We start from the raw sequence: 26,753 nt of genomic DNA, 5'->3' as shown, positions 1-26,753 counted from the left end.
CTCCTGAGGGCTCCAGGTGATGACTCCTTTACTCCTCAAGTGCTGCTGAAAAGCAGCTTAATTAAAACATTTTTAAAAACATCCTTAATGAATCAATTAAAATATTTTTTAAAAGGCATGGAGTTCCTATCATGTACAGGGTGTTAGTGCTGTAGTGGATGATCAATGGGAGAAGATACAGAAGATGTGACAGGTGATATGCATGTCATTCTGTTCTGGAAGGCAAACTTTTGCAAATTCAGACTGTGATCTCATTTCTCACCCTTTCTGAAGCTATACTTACAACCTAATGAAAATAGAAACTTCTTATCTGGAAAACCAGACACGCTGTTAGCAGAAGCAAGACAGCCATTGGGGACCATGTCAAATCAAGCTTCATGTGTCCCTCCCTGTTCTGGGTAGATGTTCTTATTTAATCTCTTTGACGATGCCAATTTCAGCTGCTCTTAATAAGAAATGACTTTGAATCCTTCACACATGTTATATAATAAGTATGATCATGGAAGAAAATATCCTGTGCATGATATTATTCTGGAATTGCCCTACCTAAGAACATTAATTCATTCATTCATTCACCCACTCATTGTTTTCTGAGCATTTACAATGAACCAGGCATTTTTATAAGTGTTACCCATTCTTAATTAGAGGAAAAAAAAACAAAAAAACAAAAAAAGCCACATCTCTATGTATGGGATGATTTTTTTTAATTTTTATTTATTTATGATAGTCACACACAGAGAGAGAGAGAGAGAGAGAGAGAGAGAGGCAAAGACACAGGCAGAGGGAGAAGCAGGCTCCATGCACCGGGAGCCCGACGTGGGATTCGATCCTGGGTTTTCAGGATCGCGCCCTGGGCCAAAGGCAGGCGCCAAACTGCTGCGCCACCCAGGGATCCCCTGTATGGGATGATTTGTAAGAACATTACCAACTATTAAATACTCTTAAAGAATATGGTTGTCTTGTTCTGGATCCTCTAGTTTTTAAAGAGTAATGTTACAGAGAGTCTCTGACTTACAACAGCTCAACTCACATATTTCTGATTTGTGATGGCATGAAAGTGAGACACATTCAGTAGAAACCATACTTTCAAATTTGATCTTTTTCCACCTAGCAATGTGTAGTCTGATAGTCTCATGGTGCTGGGCAATGACAGTAAGCCACAGTTCTCAGTCAGCCATGTGATCACAAGGGTAAATTACAGATACACTTAAAACCATTCTGTTTTTCACTTTCAGTAGTCAAAAAATTACATGTTATGCAATATTATTATAAAAGAGGCTTTGTGTTAGATGATTTTGCCTAACTTTAAGCTGATTTAAGCATTCTATGCACATTTAAGGTAGGCTAGGCTAAACTATGATGCTTGGTAGGTTAAAATAGAATAAATGCATTTTCAACTCACATCTTTTCGACTTCCATAGGTGTATCGAGAGGTAACTTCAACATAAGTCAAAGAAGATCTTTTTACAAGATTCTTAAGAAGCCTGCACTAAGTGAACACAAACTGAAAGTTTTCCATTTCCTGAATTCCCCAGCCGTTAGCACAGTGACAGGGTGAAGCAGGTGTTGGACCAACACCTCTTCACAACACACAAACCCTATTTCAGCACTTACACAGTTCCAGGGGGCAAAGGAGGCCAATAACCAAGTCAAGTTTTGACTACCATCCTTTTCCTTAGCTCTATCCCTGGCTTCAATATCATCTATAAAGATATATCAATGAATCCCCAGAGCTTTCTCAAAGAAAAATAATTTTATCTAGAAAAATCTAAAATTGGGTTCAATGCCTTAAAGAGATGTTAGGAACAAACAGGCTGGCCACAGGGAGTTGTTACAGAAACAAATCAAAGTAGGCTGCAGGAGGCCCAGACACTTCTCTCTGTATGAGTCTGCACAGATAGACCATAATAAGATAAATTCATACCAGAGATAAGGAGGGACGGATTGTGAGAGCCCATCTATTCAGTGCCAGACCCAAGTATTGAAAACAATGTGTTACAAATGGGCTTTTCTGTGTAGTTTTTTTTCACACAGTATATGTAATAGTATTAACCACTCAGCCCCTGCCTCAAGATCTAAGCAGTTTTAATCTACATTGGTCACTGTCACCTTTTAACAGTGCCTTATAGTATCTTATAATCCATTTCAAATTCCAAATGATCATTTAAGAGGCAGAACAGCCATTTTTGTGTGAAAATTGCTATCTCCTGCAGAAATGGTGGAAGCTGCTGGTGGGTCACCTGAGGTGTCACTTCCAAGAAAGATGTTGACATTTTTCAATATTTGTGTGTGTTACAGTGTCTTCACTCTCTACACAAATACACAAGATGTTCCAGCATCAGGCCATGCCTCAATTATCTGACATTAAGCATTTAACATGCTTTCCTTATACTATAGTAAACAGGGCCACCTTATTTATGGTCTTAGAATGCTTTTCACCATCCTCTGAGTTGAGATGTAGGCTCTAATAATCAGGACATAAGAAAAGACACAAGAACCAAGGTAGCTTATAAAACACATATCTTTCAATGTTTTGAGGTAGACATTAACATAATGCCTAAGGTCACAATGCCTAATGACAGGAGATAAACACACAAGAGAAAAGGTGACAAGTGACAAGCAGATTCATCTTGTCTCTCTCATTTCTATGCCCACCCTCATAAGATGCAATGTGAGTACTTGTTATGTTGGAAGGGACATGAACTTAGAAGTAGGTTGTGGAATGCAGAATGAAGAGGCTTCTTGGAGTCTATACGTGTCTTAGTTAAAAACATACTCTTGAAACAAACTTAAGGCTTTACTACGCTAACTTCTTTATAGTTCTGTAATTTCCATGGTGGCATAACACAGACTAGCTTCTGTGTCCTTTCAAGTTTACTTAAATTCTGGTCTCAGGGAGCACTTCTTAAAACGGGCTCCTCTTGGTCACCATGCCTTTAATGGGATCACACCTTAGGGACTGACACACTCATGGTATTTACCACTAAAATGCTGACCAGCAGAGTCCAGCTGGTGAGAACAGTAGCCCCAAAGTTAGGCAAGTGAAGAACTTTTTGAGCAATATTAATATGTAGAACCAAGTGTACTTCTCTAGCTCTTCCCTCTTCCTGGAATATTTTCCCTCGAGTTATCTAAAAGGTTGATTCCTCACTTTTTCAAGGTCCCCTATCATATTCTGCTTGTGCAAATGAGACTTCTGTAATGACCCTGTTTAATTGTGTAACCTGAGCTGACCCCACAGCACAGCATCCCAGCAATCCTGCTATAATGTTGTTTTTTTTTCCGACAGCTCATGTACACAGTATATAGCTTATTTATTATATTTATTTGGTATACCTTCACTAAAATTTAAGCCCAATGAGTAGGGGGAGGATTTTGACTATTTTGTTCTCTGAGGTATCACAAACATTAAACATAGTGTTCGGCACATAGCAAGAGGTCAATGTAGATTTATTGAATGGATGAACACATCTCTTATAGCACAGATGGTGAATGGGTAAAAGTCAAATTGCATTCTGAGAGAGTTTTAAAAAAAGCTATGAGAAGCCACTGAACATTTCCCTACTGGGGAGAAATATGGTAAATTAGATTGCTTGATGTCTATGAATTGATCATGAATTCTGGGAAAGGAGAAATGGGCATTTTTTATTCCCTAATAGATTTTTTGTTTCCATTTCCCCTGTTCACAATGAATTTTAATCACCAATGTCACACTAGAAACAAAAGTTAGTACACAGCCTTTATGCTTTCCTGTGGTAGAGGCCACAGCTCAGATTTCAGACAAATAAGAATGTCAGCCAATGTTAATTCTGTTGTTATTTATGCATTCTCCTGGAATGCACATAGCAAGAGGTCAATGATTAATTGTGTCATTAATTTTTGTAAGAAGCTGTTTTTTGCCTCATTTTACTTTTCATTGATTCTTGAACCTTACACACCCTAAGAAACTATAGAAAAGATCTATCTAAAATAGCTACAGATTTAAAAGATAGAGCTCAGGGCAGCTGTCCAGCAGCAGCAAATGTATCCCTAAGACTTCTGAATAGTCAGCTCCAAACGACTTCTGTCATTATCAGACTTGGCTTACCAGTGAGTCAACAACCTAGAGAAAAATACATTGGAGGTCTTCACCAAGGACGATACATACAGACAGGCAAAATATAACTAATATAAAAATATTAAAACATAGTTACTAATTTTACTAATCCAGGTCAAGCCTTTTCCCAACATTCTTTGGCTCCCCCAGGACTCTGTACTAGAAACAATGTGCAGGGTGACAATAACCTTTACAGACAGAATTGCATTAGAATCAGGGTGTTGCCACCCACTAGCTATGTAATCTCAAAAATTATTTAATCTCGCTAAGCATCAACAGCCTCATTTGCAAAATGAAGATGTCATGAAATTCATCTTTGGTAAAAATATGTCTAGTCTCTAGGCTGTCTTCTAGTCTCTTAGGTTGTCATAAAATTTAGGTGTTACATGTCAGGTAATGATAACAAATGGTTATTGAGCATTCATTATATGCCAGGTGCTAGATGAAGTAAGTACTGCTAGCAGATGCATAAACTAAGGCACTAGATTTAAGTTACTTGCCAAAATTCACAAATTTAGAAAGTCACAGAAATAGGATTGCAGCCCAAGGAATCAGAAGCCCATGCTCTTACTCCACCATGCTGTACTGCTTTGTGTGGATCTCAAAACTGAGTAAAGACTCAACAATTATGAGTCACAGTTACTGTTGTTACCATCCCTACACTACATAAAATGAGGTTATATGGAACACTCGATACTCATGCAAAGAATGTATAATACCTGTGACATGGTTGCAAGAGTTCTTCAACAATACAGGCCTCTTTCTCAAGAAGTTCAGGGCATTCCTTTCCACCTCCAATAGCAACATGCTTCACTTTCCGGCTCCTGCTCCTAAATCCTGGTGAGAGACTTTCTGAACGACACGTCTTAGAGCAAGGGCTCCAGGAGGACCATTCCGTGGTTTCACAGTCTTTCGGCATGATGCAGGACTGGACAGTCAAAGGGAAAGAGTCTTGCATGCAAAGGCTGAAGGAACAGAAGCAAAAAACAGTAGAGCATAGATTAAACAGATGCAAGCAACATTATGAAGCACCTGTTATGGGAAAAAAAAAAAACTCTGACATTTGATATAAGCTTTCAAATATGGTTAAAAATGTTAGAGGCATCATGATAAAATAAGAAAGAACATCCATTTTAAGAAAGTATGCTCTATTTTATCTGAAACTGTGAAGTTATTTCACTCTAGCAGGACATACACGTAAGAAGAGTCCACCCTGAACTTTGAAGCATTATCAAAAATAATGGAGGCTCCCCTACTATGCTTTCACCTACAATATAACATATAGTTGCCATTTGTTGACTGGTCCCCAGGTGTCACACACTGTGCTGCATCTCACAGGTACTTTCTCACATCAGTCTCATGAGATTATGTATTATTACCTCCCTCTGTAGAAAACAGGCTCAGGAAGGCTAAGTCATTTGTCAAAGGTCAAACAACAGTACAAGTAAACTGTAGAGTATTAATCTAGATATTTTTTTACATACTGAGCTATGAAAAAAATAAACAAATGTGATAACATGTTTCCCCCACACTGCTAGGCTCTGATCATTAATTTCCTCATTTGCACAATTAAAGTGCTATCAAATGCTAAAAATCTAATTGGGAAACAAATAAATAAATAAAAAGGATAATGGGATACTGGGATGAATCCAACACAAAAGCATTTATAATGATGAGGAAAACAGTTGATGAGTCAGTGATGGACCCCCTAGGAAAGCCTGGGGGATGAGAGGAGCTGAGGAGGAGGTTCTAAGTAGTAGGACATTAGAGCTGCATTTCTTTGAAAGATTAATAGGAACTTCTGGGGTACAGAAAGATTGTTTTAGGTCACTGAAATAGCATATTTGAAGCCCTGATGTAAAACTTTGTGAGGATGGAAGCCAATGGTATGCCAGTGCTAGATGTACTATTGTTTCACAAGAACTATTAAATTTTCAGGAATTTTGCATGCTAGCTAATTTCCTGCAAGTAACTTAAAATTGGCTATGGTGGGAGTATTTACACTACAGAAATCAACAAATTCTGTAAAACAAGGTGCCCACCCCTACTGGACTGGGAGTTAAACATTAATAAACACACCAAAAGGGGATAAATAAAAACAAATTTGTCAGCTGCCAAATATCTGTCAATTTGTAAAGCACAATGTTCAAAGAGGAAAGTGGATAAATATTAGGTATGTGGGTTCTTCAAAAGTATGTCTGGAAAGACTTCATACTGTAGGTAAAGAAATGCATATTTAATTAAACATGAAATAATTTTAAATGGAGGAATATTAGATTCCTATAGAAAGATATATTTCACATATTAATTGACCTCTTTTTTTCCCCCCACTTTTTGTTAGCCATTTCCTCATTCTATCAAAAGCATCTATTACCTTGGAGAAGAAAGGGATGATTTTGATAGGAATATAAGTCAATACATTTTCAAACATTGACTTCCAAAAGTGGGCCTGTGAAAACTGGTGCAGTAATGAGCTATATAGTCAGGATTCAATAATGGTTCCTCTGCATGTGTTTAAAAAGAGAAGTAGTAAAAACGATTCCATGTTTCTTATATACAAAAATATGTTGATAAGGGAGCCACCACCAGAGAAATGGATTACAGAAGGTGATGTCCATGGAAGAATAAAACATGTTGAAATTCAAGTAAATTATAGTGAGGTTTCCATATTGATATCCCTCATCAAGCCACAGAGAGTTCATGTGTATTATGAGTTAGGGACAAATGGGGCTAGGCAGGGCTAGGTAGGGGACCAGGGAGGCAGGCTCACAAAAATCCAAAAATGTGGAGATGAGAGGAAACCAGAGATAAAAAAAAATCAGATCATCCTGTCCCAGGTGCCAGAGGTGGGGTCTTGTTATAACAGCTACTTGTGACCAAGAAAGAATTACCAAAAAAGGACCCTAAAAAGGAAGTTAGCCATTAAAGATATTATCACTAGTCCTTACTCAATAACGATATCAATAGATATGTCAAAAGATTTAGGTTCCCTGGTTGGCTTTCAATAAAAGACCAACACATATATACTTAATAAAGACCAGTGGCAACCTTGTCTGGACCCCTCTCACTCCTGAGAGTTTTCTCTGTATCTTTGCTTAATAAACTTGCATCCCTTTACTCACTCTCCTGTGTCCACAAGATACATTCTTTGACACTGTGAGACAAGAACCAAGCTCTCCCGTATCACATATGTGTGTGTACATATATATAAATGCATACACACATATATACTTAATATAGACATATATACTTTTAAGTCTATTCAAATCAGATTATTCCCTTCAAAATGAAAAAAGGCAATGTATACCTCATTACCATTATTCCCTCCAATGTAACATTTTGGGAGATTTGGATTGATGGGGGAACAGAGGACTAGCTGAGGACAAAGCACAAGCCTGGGGCTGCACATTGACGAGTCCTTGAAACAGGGAGAGGGACATTCCTCTGTGGACTCAACTCCCTCAATGTTAATACTTTGCTAAGGGCAAAAGGCAATCTTAGCCTGACCCCCAGGATCCTGTAAATCTACTTTAACATATAAAAAATCCTTTAGAAATTTCCTTTATCTCTAAACCCCCAAGATCTGTGTTGGCAATCATCCCCCAAGCACATGGCCCACCAATATATATCTGAAGGGTCTCATGGCTCAGGTTTTATTAGACGGTAATAAGTGACCTTTTCTTTTTTTTTTTCTTAAGGTTTTATTTATTTATTCATGAGAGACACACACAGAGAGAGAGGCAGAGACACAGGCAGAAGGAGAAGCAGGCTCCACACAGGGAGCCCAATGTATGACTCGATCCCAGGACTCCAGGATCACGTCCTGGACCGAAGGCAGGTGCTAAACCACTGAGCCACCCAAGGATCCCCTAAGTGACCTTTGCCCAATAATATCTAGGTCCCTCAAGGTCCTGGAAACTCTGTTTCCAAAATTCCTTAGAGAGTATGCTATCCTCAACCTAACACTCCCAACTCCCAGGTATATAATTAGTCACCCCTCACAGGCCCAGGGCAGCAACTCTTCCTGCCCACAAGTTCTGTCCCCATGCTTTAATAAAACCACCATGTTGCACCAAAGATGTCTCAAGAATTCTTTCTTGGTCATCGCTCTGGACCTCACCCCACCAAACTTCACCTATATTCCAAAACTTCATCAGTATTAAGACACAGTAGGAGGAACGTCTCTTGAAAATGTCCCACCTATGTCAGAATATACTATCTCTGTGCATGCTGGGGGTAGGGGAAAAGATCTTCTCTTTTAGTGTATCACACAGCAGAAACCTGTTGATCAAGAAGTATCTAGGTTTCTCACCTTTCAGGAATTGTTATCGGCTTCCAAATTCATACATTGAAATACCAACTGTCTGTACCTCAGAATTTGTGTCTATTTGAAGGTCTTTAGAGAAATAATGAAGTTAAAATGAGCTCACCAGCATGGGCTCTAATCCCACATATGAATGAATGGTATGAATGGTCTGCTTCCAAGAAGAGATTAGAACACGGGCACATACAGAAGGAAGACTATGTGAAGACAGAGAAAGAAGATACTGTCTACAAGCAAAGCAGAGAGGCATCAGATCACTGAAACCTGATCTTAGATTTTCCAGACTCCAGAACAGTGAGAAAATTAATTCCCACTGTTTCAGCCACCCAGTCAGTGATACTTTGTTAAGGCCACTCTACCTCACACAGTAATACAAAACTTAATGGAGTTTTTCAATTTATGTGTTTTTAGGAAAAAACAAAAAAGGCTCAATTTCCAAGACAGACTTTCCTCCCCCTTTTATAAAGAAGGTCCCACACTATGTAGTTCTCTATCTATAACTCAAGTGGTGGTTTTGTTCTTCCCATTTACCAGCTTTCACTTTCTGTTGCTCATCTTCCCCAAAATGACTTTCCTACTGCCTCAGTAGAATGGATAAGACTTGCAAGGAGTTGCAGGGATTGATCAGGGACTTTCACATTTTTGAAAAAGGCTCCTAATTTTTGGAATTAGGAAATGCATATGTTCCATTGAAAACATACTCACTTATTTTTAATGCTATTTTTACAAACGTACCTTCTTGGTGTAAAAAAAAAAATCATAAAAGGTACCACAGAAGGCCCTGGTCTACTTTGATCAGTGAGATTACATTTTACTGGAATAGTAGATAAGCACTAAGTGGTGAATAAGAAATACCTGGGCATTGAATTTTGCATCACAATACATTAGCATGACCTTAGTTTCTTGGTTACTTAATTTCATTATCTGCAGGAAAAAAAAAGATAATAAAATGTGATTTACTCACCCCTACCCATCATAGTTGTATAACTATGTATAACTATGTTAACTTTTAGTATAAATAGAATGACCTTATAAACCAAAGCCCATTACAAATATTATCATCTACTTACAGAAATGGAAATTAATCCTTTTATAGAAGGTGGTGTGTCTTCTTAAAACAGACATATACTGTGGATTTGTCTTAAAAAAAGATGCTATGGTAATTATAACTGCTTGACATTTACAGAACACGTTGTCATTTGTAAATTACTTCACAAGTATTCATTGTAAAGGAAATCACTGAAACTAAAAATTACTCTAGTAATTCTTACTTCCTCTGAAAATGTAGGAAAATCTCTTTATTTAGAAAATAAGACAGAAACTCTTACAAGACAAAATTCAACAGAAAACTATCTTCTCTTCATCAACACTTCAGTTACTATTTTTAAAAATGTTAAATATCTCAAACATTCAGAAAAGTCAAGTAATAGAATGCATACTCCTAGACTTTACTAGCATAGTTAAAGTTTATGTCAGATTTCATTAAATAAAAATATTTTATTTTGGAAAATAAATAAAATTTATTAAAAAAACAAATTCAGGTAAACTTTCCTGTGTTCCTTGCAATTCCTTCTCCAGACATAGCCACCATCTTGACAACTATTTTTGTTATTCTCTACAATGTCTTTATACTTCAACTAAATATGTATATGCTCATAAATATCTATAGCATTCATTGTCTTGCATGTTTTTAAAAGTTTTACTTAAATGTTTTATTAAATGTATTATTTTTGGAAATTATTTTCCTCACTTAATATTATGACTTCTAGATCTACCCATGTTGATAAATACAGATAGTGTGCTTTCATTTTCATTAGTAATATTCCAATATGAGTACATAGAAATTCATTTATTCATTTTCCCATTAGTGCACATTTTGGTTGTGTTTACTTTCTTGCAAATCCACAGGATTATTTATTGAACCTCTTTTTATATGTCTTTGTACTACATATGTGAAGTATTTTCTTTAGTATATTTGTCCTGAGTTTAGCCATAAATATTCACATAGTGAATGTATTAGGTATTGTGAGATGTTTCCTTTCTTACATGTTCAAAAAGGCAGTATCAGATTTTTTTTTTTAGTATTAGAAAAGTACATTTGTTTTTTGAGCTTACCACTGAGTTTTATATTCTTCTTACACTTAAATGGCTATTCAGTCATCCTATCCATATTGACCATCCATATTGCTTGTCCATTATGGTAGACTGACTAATGCGCACCTTTTTCCCAAGAAAGGAATTCTCCTATCTCTTGTTTTATTGTATGGATCTGACTATTAGTTTTAAGAAAGCTGACTGGAGGAAGGAAGCTGTCAGGGCACTCTCACAAATTATGTATGGATCTTCATTCCATCTACATGTTCACAGAATTATTTTCACACTTACACTATATTCTGCGTGTAAAGGAGAAACTTTCAGACCTATTGAACATATTTACCCTCAGAGTTACTTATTGCCTATAATTGTTAAGCCTTGTATTAGTCAAAATCAAATAGATTATACTGTGGTAACAAATCCTGAAAACTGAATGATTTAACAAAATAACTGTTCATTTTCCTTCTGCATACAGTTCAGTGTAGACTATCCTAGAAGGCACTCTACCTAAAGACTTAAAGATCCAGTTTGTCCATCTTATATATTCACCATCTAGAATACATGAATTCTAAGTTCACCTTTAGAAAGGAAAGGCAGGGTAGGAGGATGGCCCAAAGTGATTTATAACTTTAGCTAAGAAGTGGCTTACTTTACTTCTGTCTATATTTCATTGGCCAAATCAGTCAAATGGCTCTAATATAACTGCAAAGAAGATGGTGAAATAGCTTTCTATGTGCTATGGAAGAGGCGAAAATGTGATAAACACACAGCTTTGTGTCTGGTGAATCTGTGCCATGTAAGCTGACTTGCTTCTTGCAGATCTTCCAACTGAAAGGGAGCTTTCAGTTTTTTCCACTCTGCTAGGTAAATTACCACTCATCCATCTGCTTTCCAGCTCCCAAAATTTGTTGGCATTTCTATTTAGCTGTCATATCCCTTCCTATTATATTTGCCCTTGAGAGTTTATGTCTTTTTTATTCCTTTACTGTTAGTTAAGTGGGATTCTATAATATAGCAGTGATAAATGATCATGTTCATTTTGCCATATTTAACAAGAAGCCAGAAAAGTTAACTGACACGGAGCTTTGTTTAGCCACATAATGATCCGATCTATAAATTAACAAATTTCTGAAGAGCTGAATCTACTCTACACATGGAAAAACTACTGGCTAGAAGTAATTAAAGATATATGAATAAAGTATCAAATTGTGGAATTATTTTCACTTTCATTAATCTTGTTCTACATTATGTAACATTCGTTTACAGAATTTAATACTTCAAAAACACGCTATATAGTTAAAAACTTATTTTTATAGAAGTGAAACCGCAACTAACTTGGGCCCTTTGGAAGCACAGTTATTCTAATTATTTAGCAAAAACACTGCTATCCATATGTTAGCAGCTTACCCAAATCATAGCTGACTAACAAGGAACAGTTACTTCCAGAGCTAACAGATTCTAACTTAGAGAATTATTGCAAGATCACATCATGAAAATAACACTAGGGAATAAAAGGTGAATGGAGAAATGAAGAGAAATGAACTAAAACTGAGATAGGCTTAAAAAAGAATACATTTGGGAAATCAGATATAATATATGCCATTTATTTTAAGAATTTTGACTCCAAACTGGTGGCATTTTTCTGCCACTGGTTAAACTAACTGGGATATCTGAAAAGAAAATAAGAGTTATAGCTCAAAGAAGAAAAAAGGCACATAACAAGTCTTACATGAAATCCCTAGATGCTTCAGAAAGTGGACTAAAATGCGGGCTGCCTATTACAATATAAAATTCAGCAAAAAAAGACATTCAAATAACCAAAGTTTCTAAAATGTCTGGAAGGCAAATTTGAAAATGTAAGAATTTAAAATTAGTCAGAAAAAATACTAAACACTAAGCATTACTGAGAAATTTTAGCTGGAAGATTATGAGTTTACTTCCTTTCGATGACCTCCTTGTGCGGCCAAATTAACCTGAGGTAAAAGATGTCTTGTTTAACAAAAAAAATACTTAGCTTAAAATGTATAACTAAGAGGGCCATCCTGAAGTTATTTAAATTTTTTTCTCTCTGATTCTCAATAAAATAAAACTATTGAATAAAATAAAGCTATTGAACTCCATAAAATAAAGCTATTGGAATGCCTTTCAATTTCTTTTTTCCAATTTTATTGAAAAATTATTGACATACATCACTGTGTAAGTTTTTTTTTTATTTTTTTTTAAATTTTTTTTTATTATTTATTTACGATAGTGAGAGAGTGAGAGAGAGAGAGAGAGAGAGAGAGAGAGAGGCAGAGACACAGGCTCCATGCACTGGGAGCCCGACGTGGGATTCGATCCCGGGTCTCCAGGATCGCGCCCTGAGCCAAAGGCAGGCGCCAAACCACTGCGCCACCCAGGGATCCCATCACTGTGTAAGTTTAAAACATACAGCATGATGGTTGGGGTTTACATTATTGTGAAATGATGACCATATTAGATTTAGCTAATTCCCATCTTCTCAGATAAAATAAAAAAAGAAAGAAGAAAAGAAAAAAGTAAAGGAACAAAATTCCTCTTTGTGATAAGAACTCAGGACTTAGTCTCTTAACTTCTCTATGTAGCATACAGCAGTGTTAGCTATAATCATTATGCTGTACATCACACATCCTTATATTTACTTACCTTAAAACTGGAAGTTTATATCTTTTCACCTTCCTTTGCTTCTACCTCTCCCTCACCCTCCGCCTCTGGTAACCATAAGTCTGATCTCTTTTTCTATGAGGTTTTATTTGTTTGTTTGTTTGTTTGTTTGTTTAAGATTACACATGTAAGTGAGATCACGTAATATTCATTTTTTCTGCCTTACTTATTTCACTTAGCATAATGCCTTCAAGGTCCATCCAAGTCTTCACAAATGGTAAGTTTTCTTATTTTTTATACCTAATAATATTCAATTACATATGTTTTATACATTATATATAGTGCATATCTATATACACATATATACACAATTATACACAAATACACACACACACACAGACCCCACAATTCACAATTTCTTTATCCATGCATCCATCAGTGAATACTTAGGTTGTGTCCATGAATGGTTATTGTAAATATGCTGCTATGAACATGGAGGTGAAAAAATCTTTTTAAGTTTGTGTTTTCGTTTCCTTTGGATACATTCTCAGAAGTGGAATCGGTACATCATATTGTAGTTCTATTTTTAATTTTGGGGGGATCCTCCCTACTGCTTTCCATAGTTGCTATGCCAAGTTACAATCCCATCAACAGTACACAAGTGTTCCCTTTTCTCCAAATCCAAACCAGCATTTGCTATCTCTTGTCTTTTTGATGATGGCCATTCTAACACACATGAGGTGATTCTTATTGTAATTTTAATCTGCATTTCCCTAATGACTAATGATGTTGAGCATCTTTTCCTGTAACTGTGGCCCTTTGGGTATCTTCTTTGAAGAAATGTTTATTCAGGTCCTTTACCCATTTTTAAATTGGAGTATGTAGTATATATGCAAGTATGTATTGAGTTGTATAAATTCTTTATATATTTTGGATATTAACCCCTTATCAAATATACAGTTTGCAAATATTTTTTCCCATTCTGTAGATAGTCTTTTCACTTTGTCAATAGCTTCTTTTGCTGTGCAGAGCTTTTTAGTTTGATATAGTCCCATTTATCTATTTTGTTGTTATTGTTGTTGTTTCTTACGCTTAAGGTGTTATATCCAAAAAACCATTACCAAGACCATGTCAAGGAGCTTTATTCTTTAGTTTTCTTCTAAGATTTTCAGTTCCAGGTATTATATCTAAGTCTTTAATCCATTTCAAGGTAATTTTGTGAGTGGTGTAAAATATAGGTCCAGTTTCATTATGATACATATGAATACCCAATTATCTCAGCACCACTTATTAAAGAAATGGACTTTTCTCCATTGAGTATTCTTGGCTTCAAATATCACCTGACCATATATATTTGAGTTAATTTCTGGGCCCTTAACTCTATTCCATGAATCCATTTACCTGTTTTCATGCCAGTACATACTGTTTTGATGATTAGTGCTTTATAATATAGCTAGAAATAAAAAAGTGTGATGTCTCCTGCTTTTCTCTTTCTCATGATTTCTCTGGCTCTTCGGGGTTTTTTGTGATCCACATAAATTTTAGTAGTGTTTTTTATCTATTTCTGTAAAAAATGCCATTGGAATCTTGATAGGGATTGCATAACCTATAAAATGGCTTTGGTAGTATTGACATTTTAACAATATTAATTCTTCTAACTCACAAACATGAAATACATTTCCATTTATTTGTGTCTTCATTGATTTGTCTCCATGTCTTATAGTTTTCAGCACAGAGGTCTTTCAATTCCTTAAATTTATTCCTAAGCATTTTGTTCTTTTTTGGTGTTATTGTAAATGGGATCAATTTATTTCGTTTTCAAAAATTGTGTTGTTGGTGTATAAAAACACCACTGACTTTTGAATGTTGACTTTATATCCTGCAACTTCACTGAATTCATCGATCAGACCTAACAAGTTTGTCTTTTTTTTTTGGGGGGGGGGGTTGAATCTTTAGAATTTTCTAAATAGATGACGATTTTATTTCTTCCTTTTTAATTCTGATACCTTTTGTTTTTTCTTCATTGTTCTAGCTAGGACTTCTAGTACTATGTTGAACAAAGGTGGTGAGAGTGGATACTCTTGTTCCTGATGTTAGAGGAAAATCTTTCAGCTTGAGTATGATGTTAGCTGTGGACTTTTCATAAAATGCTTTTACTGTGTTGAAATATGTTTCTTATATACCTAATTTGTTAAGAATTCTTATCATGGGGCAGCCCTGGTGGCGCAGCGGTTTAGCGCCGCCTGCAGCCCAGGTCGTGATCCTGAAGACCCGGGATAGAGTTCCACATCAGGCTCCCTGCATGGAGCCTGCTTCTCCCTCTGCCTGTGTCTCTGCCTCTCTCTGTGTGTCTCTATGGATAAATAAAATAAAAAAAAATCTTTAAAATAAATAAATAAAATACATCTGATTTGTAGCTTAAAAAAAGAATTTTTATCATGAATGGATGTTGAATTTTGTTAAATGCTTTTTCTGCATATATGGAGATGATCATATGATTCTCTCATTCCATCAGTGTGAGGTATCACATTGATTGGTGCATTAAAACATGACTGCATCCCAGAAATAAAGCCCACTTGATCACAGCATACCATCCTTTTAATGTGTTGCTAATTTCAGTTTGCTAGTATTTCATAAGAATGTTTGCATCAGCGTCCATCAAGGATATTGACCTATAGTTTTCTTTAATAGTAATATCTTTTTTTGGTTTTGGTACCAGGATAGTGCTAGCCTTGTAAAATGAGTTTGGGATGGTTCCTTCTGCTTTAACATTTTAGAAGAGTTTCAGAAGGAATGGTGTTGAGTCTTCTTCAAATGTATGGTAAAGCTCATCAGTGAAGCCATCTGGTCCTGGGCTTTTCTAGGTTGAGTGATTTTTTATTACTAACTCAATCCCCTTCCTAGTAATTGGTTTATTTAGATTTTCTATTACTTCCTGATTTAGTCTTAGTAAACTCTATGTTTTAATAATTTTTCCATTTCTTCTAGGTTGTCCAGTTGTCGGGTTATAACTATATAGTGGCCCCTCATGATCTTTTCAACACCTCTGGTATCAGTTGTAACATCTACTTTTTCACCTATAATTTCTAAATTGGAGGGTTTTCTTTTTTCCTTGGTTAGTCTTGCTAGGGGTTTGTCAATTTTATCTTTTTTTTTTTTTTTAGATTTTATTTATTTATTCATAAGAGACAGAGAGAGAAAGGCAGAGACACAGGCAGAAGGAGAAGCAGGCTCCATGCAGGGAGTTTGACGTGGGACTCGACCCCGGGTCTCTAGGATCACGTCCTGGACTGAAGGTGGCACTAAACCGCTGAGCCACCTGGGCTGCCTCTCAATTTTCTCTCTTTAAATAACCAACGTTGTTCATTGATCTTTTCTAGTGCTTTTCTGCTGTCTATTCCATTTATTTATGTTCAAATCTTTATTATTTCCTTTATTCCACTAATTTTGGGCACAGTTTGTTCTCCTTTTCCATGTTCCTTAGGTGTAGAGTTCGATTATTTACTTAGCATCTTTTTTGCTTCTTAATATAAGCATATACTGCTATAAACCTCCCTCCTAGAACTGCTTTTGCTGCATCCCATAAATTATGGAAATTATTTTTCCTATTTTGTCTGTCTTAAGAAACATTTTTTATTTCCCCTTTCACTTCTTCAATTCACTGGTTCTTCAGGAGAGTGTTTTATTTCCATGTGTTTGTGAGTTTTCTAATTTTCTTCTTGTTACTGATTCCAAGTTTCATGCCATTCTGGTCAGAGAAGATACTTGGTATGATTTCAATCTTCTTGAATTTTCTAAGACATTTTGTGGCTTAACATATGCTCTAACCTATTCAGTAGTCCATGGTTATTTGAAAAGACTGTGTATTCTACTGTCGTTGAATAGAATACCCTATGTGTGCCTGTTAGGTCTATAGTGCTATTCAAATCTTCTGCTTCTTTATTGATTCTCTGTCTAGATGATTTATACATTATTAACAGTGGGGTATTAAAGTTCCTAACTATTACTGTTTATTTTTCCTTTTAGCTCTGTTAGTGTGTGCTTTCTATAGTTAGGTGCTCCAATACTGGGCACATCAATATTTATAATTGTTAAATCTTCTTGATGTATTAACTCAGTTATCATTACATTATGACCTTGTCTCTTCACCATTTTTAGTTTAAAGCCTATTTTGTCTGATATAAGGAAGGTACCCCTGCTTTTTGGGGGTTTCCATTTGCTTGAAATATCTTTTTTCCATCCCTTTACTTTCAGTCAATATGTGTTATTAGGACTAAAGTGAGTCTCTTCTACATAGCTTTTTGTTGAATCTTAGTTCTTTTTTATCCATTCTGCCATTCTATATGTCTTACATTTAAAGTGACTATTGTTAAATAAAGACTTCTTGTTATTTTTAATTGTTTTCCATTGTTTTGTAGATTCAATGTTCCTTATTTTTTATTCACTGTCTTTGTGTGTGTGTGTTTTGATGTCTTTTGGTCAGTATGCTTTGTCTTCATCAGGTTCTTTTGTGTAATTACTATAGGATTTCCCTTTGTTGTTTCCAGGACTTACATAAACTATCTTAAATTTATAGCATCCTCTTTTTAAAACTGAAAACTTCAATAGAATTCATAAACTTTACACTTACTTCTCCACCCCTTCCATTTTAGGTCATTGCTATTATAATTCACATTTTTTTAATATTGAATAACTAATAAGAGATTACTGTAGTCATTATTTTTGCTATATTCTTTTTTAACTTTTAAACCAGTTATTGAGTGAGTTATGCAGTACCATTCTCATATTACAAAATCTAACTATGACTATATATTTATCATTACCATGAATTTTATGTGAGTTTTTTCCTTCTTTTTTTCTTAAATGTTTTCATGATTTTAATTAGTGCTGTTTACTTGCACTCAAATAATTCCCTTTAGCAATTCTTGTAAGGCATATTTGGTGATAATAAACTCCCTCAGCTTTTGTTTGTATTAGAAAGTTGTTTTCCCTCCATTATTTCTGAAGAACAGCTTCACCAGGTATAGAATTCTTAGTTGATATCTTTTTTTCCTTTTAGTATTTTTAATAGGTCATCCCATTCTCTCCTGACCTAAAAAGTTTGCTCTTAATTTCTAGGTTTTATTTATATGATTTTAAACTTTTCAATAGGTAGTAAAACTAACATCACGCACTAATGCTAAAATAACAATGTTAAATTACATTTTATTTTTATTATTTCTTAAATATTTTATTTATTTATTCATGAGAGACAGAGAGAGGCAGACATTGGCAGAGGGAGAAGCAAGCTCCCTGCATGGATCCTGATGTAGGACTCAATGCCAGACCCCGGGATCACACCCTGAGCTGAAGGCAGGTGCTCAACTGCTGAGCCACCCAGGTGTCCCTGAAATTGTATTTTAATTATGTTGTTCAGTTGTTTGGGTGAGATGGAGAAATTGTGCTATGAATATAAAGATAAACATAATGATATATTGAGATATAAAATTTGTAGAAGGAATATCCTTGACAGTGATATTATATTAAAATGGAATATTTTTGGTATTGTGATCATTTCTTGTTACTAGAAAACATTATTCAACACAGATTTAAAATGTGGTACAAGTCCCAGAATAAAATGGGTTTTATTTTCTCCAAATTTCTTAGAATACTAAGAATGATATGTAAGTACATATTTATGGATGTTTATGTATATAAGCAGAGATAAAAGCAATATTTGCAATCATCTGAAGATCTTAGCCATTATCCTCATTTTATGGAAAAGTAAATTAATGCCTATTTTTTTCCTAATGGGCACAAAAAAAAGTATAGGATGGTCAAGATTAAAATTAAATCCCTGTCTTTTAGGCCAAAATTATGTTTACAGGTAATCCATGTGAAAATTCTGGTTACAAACTCAACTTCATAAGATCTGATAGTGCATTAAAAAAAAAAATGCCTATCATGACTTTCAGGTTGGGAGAACAATGGCAGTTGTCTGATGCTGAATTTTTCCCATACCAATATTGCACCAAAAATTATTTTTTATTATTATTTTTTAAAGATTTTATTTATTTATTCATAAGAGACACACACAGAGAGAGAGAGATAGGGGCAGAAACTCAGGCAGAGGGAGAATCAGGTTCCATGCAGGGAGCCTGACGTGGGACTCGATCCCAGGTCTCCAGGATCATGTCCTGGACCAAGGGTGGCACTAAACCGCTGAGCCACTCAGGCTACCACAAAAAAAATTATTAATAACAAGAGAAAATCAAACCACACATGACCCTTGTGTCCACAATTAATAGACACAGAGAACATGGACTCACGTGCACACACCCCTTCAAATTATGTGTGAGTAGAAAGGTTCTAACAAGATTACTGCACTGACTGCCTATAAATGCAACATAACCAGTTGTGGAAAGCAGGGGAGAAGTGTCCCAAGAGATCCCATGAAGAAAACTAATAATTGCAAAACTCTTAGATGAAGAACAGACAAATAATTTTCAGAAAAAGATAGTTCATCAGTAATTCAAAATATATAACAGAGGTCAAACTTGGTAGCTCATTTGCAGGGCATGAAAGTTGTGTGGGCCTGGAAGTGCCAGTCTTGGAGAATAATTCCTGGGGGAAAATCATATAGAGAGAAAATGGCTGGTAGTACTTAGAAATGAGGCCATAAAGAGAAGGAAGGAAACTGGGGGTCAGGGGGATAAAGAATCCTACAGAAACAAAGGTGAAATAAGACAGACCAGTAGTCCTACACAGATACACACTACTACTGGCAACAGCATGCTAAATGAGACTTCACAAAAGAGGGCACTACTGACAGAAGAGGGTATTTCTGAAATAGACACTGTGTTCAGGAAATGAATTAGAACAGAACTAAAGCAGACTACATCCATTCAAAACTGTGAAGAAAAATCAGAAAACATAAAATATTTTCTGCAGGTGAGACATCTCCTCTACATAAACAGGAAGGAAGTTGAGAAAATAGTGTAACATAACACATGAAATTGCACTAAATATCCCCGAATAAACATGTGTAAATATTTTTAAAAACCTACCTTGAATGAGAAATACAAAAACCTAAGACCACAATGGAAAAGAAGGAGAAGGAGGAGGAGGAGGAGGAGGAGGAGGAGGAGGAAGAGGAGGGGGAGAAATAAAATGAGAATTGATTGAACTCAGAAAAAAAAAAAAAGATCATTTCAAAAAATTAATTACTAAATTACAAGATGCCCAAGAAAGAACATATTCAAATGAACACAAAATACAAGATGCTGAGAAAAAACCTAGGGAAAAAAAAAAAGAGAAATAAGATGAGATCATGAAAGAAGCAAAATGGGCCCAAGAAAGTAGAATAAAAAAATGAAAGTAGAAAATAGGACAGTCCAACACAGTAAATTTTCTTTTTTTTTAATTTTTTTGTTTTATTTATTTATGATAGGCACACAGTGAGAGAGAGAGAGAGAGAGAGGCAGAGACACAGGCAGAGGGAGAAGCAGGCTCCATGCACCGGGAGCCCGACGTGGGATTCGATCCCGGGTCTCCAGGATCACGCCCTGGGCCAAAGGCAGGCGCTAAACCGCTGCGCCACCCAGGGATCCCCACAGTAAATTTTCTTGGGGGAAAAATACACTAGAATAAATCACTCTTTAAAAATGTAAGTTAAAAAAATGTTCCAAAAATAAAAGAAGACCAGAATCTATATACATTGAAAGGACTGGCCAGAAACTAAGGAAATCTGACCGAGAGCAATCAACCCTCAGATACATATTGGTAAAACTATTAGAGTTTATTTTGTTTAAGATTTTATTTATTTATTTATTTATTTATTTATTTATTTATTTATTCATTCATTCATTCATTCATTCATTCATTTGTGAGAGAGAGGGAGAGGCAGAGAGAGAAGCAGGTTCCATGCAGGGGGCCCTATATGGAACTTGACCCTGGAACTCCAGGATCACACCCTGGGCCACAGGCAGATGCTCAACCACTGAGCCACCTAGGCATCCCAAAACTATTAGATTTTAAAGACAAAGAAAATTAATCTAACAAAAAGATGAAATAACTAACCAAGGCCAAAAGATAAACCAGCAACAGACTTCTTGGAAACATACAGATCAAGGCTGCAGTGAATTTTCAAGAAAGGTAAAGAGAAAATGTGAACTAAGAATATTATACCCTGCTAAATTGTCCTTCAAATAGTTTTTAACATGCCAGACTCAGTAAGTACTTTATGTTGTGACTCTCTAAAGGCATCTACTATATGTTGAGCTACATCTTGCCAAAGACAATTTTAAAAGCTTTGGCTAAAGGACTGCATGTAAGCATTTCATCTGTAAAACTAAGTCTATGATGAGGGTGGAGTCATGCATAGAATAATATATACATGTTACTTGTTCTGACAAATAGAAAAAATTCACCTAAAATACAAAAGGATAAGAAAGAGAAAAAGAGGAGAGTAGAATAAGATCAAGGTAATAAATAAAAGTCATTTAAAACTAACATAATACATAATAATAGGTTAGATAAAGGGAAAGAAAAGGCATTATAAGAAGAATTAATAAAAAGATAGTCCCTAAAATAAAAATACAAGCATTCCTAAATACCAAAATTAGATTTAAAAGCAAAAGGTATACTCCAAATAATGATACACAGTAAATATGAATGCTATACATTATAATTCAACATAAAATTATGGACTTGAGACAAGTCATATCAACAGTCATATCAACAAATATGAAAGTTAATTCATCTGTTAAAAGAAATAGAATGTTTACATTCACTCACAAAGTGAAACCCAGCTCCATGCTGATGGTGAATATGGGACATACTTAAAATATGGTGATTCCAAAAGGCTAATAATAAAGGGATAAAGATTTAGTAAGCAAATGAAAACAGTAAGAATGTATGTGTTGCAATCCTTATATCAGACAAAGTAAAATTAGCCAAAAAGGATGAGAAGAGTCAAATAAGGATACTTCATAATGTTAAAAGCTACATTCCACAATGAAGATATAACAGTTTTTAGTATCTATATGCCAAATAATAAATGCAACCATGCATGGAAAAAAAATAGAAGATGCGAGAGAAAGATATAGAAATGCTAATAATAGGGAATTTAATAACTGTTTTCAGTCTAAGTGAGGACAAGTAGACAAAAATTAAGATATTAAAAAACCTAAATTGTATAATTAGTAAGGTACATATAAGGTGCCACACCAATAATAGAGATGATCCTTCTTCCTAAGTGCACAGAGTCCACTTATAAAGATCACTTATAAATTATAACACAAAGAAAATAACAGTAGGTTCTATAAAATAGAAGTGTCACAATTATTAACATAATTTAAACACCCTATTCAAAAACATTTCTTATAAAAATAACAAAAATAAATAAATGCAAAGTATGAGGAAGTTAATAGTGAAGAAAAATGTCAAAATCAATGAAGTATGGAACATAACAACAATCGACCAAATTAATAATCCAAATTCTTGTTTTGTTTAAAAAATATAACCAAAAGACAAACTACTATTTTAAATACTAACTAAAGAAAGGACAGATAGATAAAAGTAAAAAATGGCACAGGGTAAAGAATTCTATATTGGAAATACATCTATGCAAATAAATTTGAAAATCTAGAGAAAATGAGTCATTTATCTTAAGAATATAGTCTATTGAAACTATTTCCAGTTTGAATAGACCAGTCTCCACAGAAAAAAATAGAGATAGTTTTCAAAGAGATAACATGATAAAGTATCAGGTCTAACTATTTTCACAAAGAAATCCCACCACATCTTTAGTGACCAGAGAGTCCCAAAACTACAGAAATTCTTTAGAACATTGAAAATGAAAGGGAACTTTCACACTATTGTCATGAAGTAAGCATTATAATATCTCAACTTGGTATACAAAGCAAAAGGAAGAAAATCGCCAAATGAAGTATGTGTTACAAATACAAAAATGGCTCATTATTGGAAAAATGTATTAATATAATTTCCCCTATTAATAGATTCAAAGAAAAAAAAACATGTTTATATGTTTATCTTCAAAGATACACAAAATCCTTCAACACAATTTAATATCTGTTCTATAAAAACTCTTGACAAAAAAACAGAAACGGATGGCTACTCCCTTAATATGACTGACTAATACACACACACACACACACACACACACACAACTTTGTGACATGCAAAATATGCCTCTCTCCTCAAAGAAGTTCATGCCCTAATCCCCAGAATCTGTGCATGTGCTCCCTTACAGAGCAAAAAGTACTTTGCAAATATGACAAAATCAAGGATTTTAAGATGGGGAGATTACACTGGATTAGCCTGATGGGCCCAATGTATAAACAAGTTTCCTAGAAGTAAAAGACAGATGCAGGGAAGTGAGGGGCAGAGAAATCTCAGAAAAAAGATTTGAAGAAACTACATCTCCAGCCAAAGAACTCAAGTAGTCTTTATAACCTAGAAAACGCAAGGAAACGGACTCTCTGCTAAAGCCTCCAGAATAAATGTAGCCTGCTGACAACTTGACTTTATCCCTGTGAGATCCATTTCAGACTTCTGACCTCCAGAACTGCAAAATAATAAATGCGTTGTTTTAAGGCATTTGTGATAATTTGTTACAGGTGTGATAGAAAATTGATAAATGCCTCAATCCTAAAAATAAAAATCTTACTTAATGGGAAAATTATAGAGACATTGCCAATGAGATTTGAGAAAGGTAAGAATATGCACCATCTTCATGACTATTTAAGATTTTTCTGCATTCAGTACATTAAACTAGAGAAAACAAAGGCATGAGAATGAGAAAAGAATATAAAAAACTATCTCTACTTGCTGATACCATGACATTATATTTGAAAAGCATCAAGATAAATGCTAAAAATGACTCATTTAATAAAAGAATTCAGCCAGTTAACAATCACACATCAATAGCATTTTGTATTAACCACTTACAGAATGTAATGGATGACAAAAACAACATCTATAACACCACCAAAATTATAAAACTTAGGGAAACAAGAAGTGTTCGAGAGCCCTATAAATAAAACTATTAAACACCTCTAATAGACACATATATAGACTTGAAACAAACGAAAATATATCCCTTGTTTTTTGTTAGGATGTCTCAACACCAATGTATCAGTTCTTTCTAAATTAATTTACAAATTTTATTTAATCACAAAAGTTCTCATGAGCTTATTTTATTGATCTGGTCAAGTTGCTCATAAATTTTGTAAGGAAGAGCTATGAAATATAGAAAAAGAACAGTTATGAAGAGGGACTAGCCCTATCAGAATTATATTGAATTAAATTATATTGGCAAAGTCTCTCTAATCAAAATAGTTGGGGACCAACTCATACATAGATAATTAAAAAAGAACAGAATCCCAACTACATATAGAAAGTTAATATATGACAAAGATGTTCTCTCAATTATAGGGTCAAAGAGATAGTCTTTTATAAATGGAAAAGGTACTGGAAAGAGTTTTGGAAAAAGATAAAATTAGATCCATTCTCCACATCATACACAAGACCACAGTCTAAACTGATCCAAAATTCAAATGTAAATAATAAAATTATGTTTGTAGTAAGAGAAATCATGGCTGCATTTAACTTGGACATGGAAAAGATATTCTAATCATGACTAAAATTCCAAATGCAATATATCCAACAACCTGACAATGTAAAAAATATTTAAACTTTTGCATAACAAAAATCACCATAAACAAAGTCAACACACAAACTGCCAACTGAGAGATAATATAAGAACATCCCTAACTATAAAAGTTCAAAATACAGCTAACATCCCTAATTACAACAGTTTGAAAATAAAAGCAAAGATAAAAATTGCGTATAGAAATATAGGCAAGCAAGATAAACAGGTAAGTCACAAAAGGATCTACAAATGTGGCCCCTAAATATATGGGTAAATATTCAAATTCACACATAGTAAGAGAAATGCAAATTAAAACCCTATTTAAAATACCATTTCTCATATTTCAGTTTAGGAAAAAGTTCAAAAGCTTACCAATATACTCTCTTTGTACGTTTGTTGATGGTAATGCAAGATGGCATCATTCCCATAAAGCATTTGGCAATAACTAAACTTTTCCCAGCAATCATACTTCTAGGAATTTATCCTAAAAAATACCTCCAATGATATCAAAATATATGAGCAAAAGTTTATTCATTGAGGAATTATTTGTAAGTGCAAAATATGAGAAACCTAGATGCCTAAGCACAGGAATCTGTTCAAATAAGGTATGCTGTACACACTCAATGAAGTAGTATGCAATGGTTAAAAAAAAAAGAGTGAGGAAGGTCTTGAATAATCGATAAGGAGTTTATAGAAAATAATATGTGAAAATACAAGAGAGATTATACAATATGCTACTCTTTTTGTAAAAAAAAAAAATGAAAATGAGAAAACATAAAGAAATATAGGATAAACCAGAAAACAAGAACACTGATTATCTACCAAACATAGGAGACACAGGATAAAGATATAACAAGAGGGAGTAACTCTCCTCCCAGTAATTTTACGTATACTTTTTATTTTAGAAATATTTTAATATTCAATATATTTTAAAAATACAATTAAATCAATACATATGAGAAGAGGAAAACAAAATCTAAAACTGAAAAGGAAAAACAGGAAAAAAAGTTTTCTGTTCTCATTCCTACCAACACAACAAAAGCAACAAAATATTCTCTACCACTTACAAAAACCAAATTATAAAAATAACATTTTATATGCAGGGTCAGCATTTGTTTATGCTTTAAAAGGGATAGGAATAGAACATTTCTTTCTGAATATACTCTGGTAGTAAAGATAACATAACAAACAAAAGCAAACAATAAGATTTGAGCTTTAGTGATAGGATTCTTTTTAAAGTCAAAATTTATTACCTTTCAGGAACTCTTTTCAAAGGAACTCACAGAGTATTTAACCATAGTGGCCTAAGAATTTAAAATATATTTAACATGTACCAAATGATCATAGCTCTTAAAAGATTGCCCATGCCAAGAATTTCTCTCTATAAAAATAAAAGTAAAATCCGTTCACCTAAATTTTATTCACCAGAATAATAAATATAAATCACTTTTTTTATTCATATAAATAGAATGCCTAGTCTACAACTCAGATTTCTTAACTCAGATGCACTTCTACTTCAGCAACAAAAAAAGAAACAAAATAAAACAAAACCAAAAACTGAATAAAGAAGACCACTTTATTTCACTAAGTTAGGTATTATAAAGGTTCAATAACAGCGTCACTGCTATCTGGGAAAAAAACAGGCTGTGGGATAGCTATTTAAAAATGTAATAATGCAATCTCAGAGAAACGCCTATCAAAATAAGAGAAAAAAAATAGGATATGCAATGAGATAATTAAAAACAAAAGATCTTTAAAACCCAATAGGCAAATCAATGATGAGGGAGCACAGTAGCACCAAGAGGTAATACAACTGCCTGCCACACAGCAAATAGAAGTGTGAAAGGAAAATTGCTTGGGGTGATCACCAAAAGTTAATCGTAATCAATGAGAGAACTAGTAAAGGACATTAATTAAACCTCTGTGGTGTCCTAAATTGTGAAAGTGACTTTCCAGCAAGGCAT

General features: G+C 34.5%; 1 protein-coding gene across 1 annotated transcript in view; it reads right to left on the bottom strand.

The window, feature by feature from the left end:
• LOC129495535 (thrombospondin type-1 domain-containing protein 7B) overlaps window positions 1-26,753 on the bottom strand; it is a 741,731-nt gene that overhangs the window by 556,808 nt on the left and 158,170 nt on the right. The window contains exon 3 of the mRNA XM_055303120.1: window positions 4,816-5,061. Coding sequence (XP_055159095.1) covers window positions 4,816-5,061 — 246 coding nt within the window. The remainder of the gene's footprint in view (window positions 1-4,815; window positions 5,062-26,753) is intronic.

The sequence above is a fragment of the Nyctereutes procyonoides genome, unplaced genomic scaffold (assembly GCF_905146905.1).
Source record: "Nyctereutes procyonoides isolate TBG_1078 unplaced genomic scaffold, NYPRO_anot_genome, whole genome shotgun sequence".
Classification (NCBI taxonomy): domain Eukaryota; kingdom Metazoa; phylum Chordata; class Mammalia; order Carnivora; family Canidae; genus Nyctereutes; species Nyctereutes procyonoides.
This window is presented reverse-complemented; position numbering and strand designations above follow the sequence as displayed.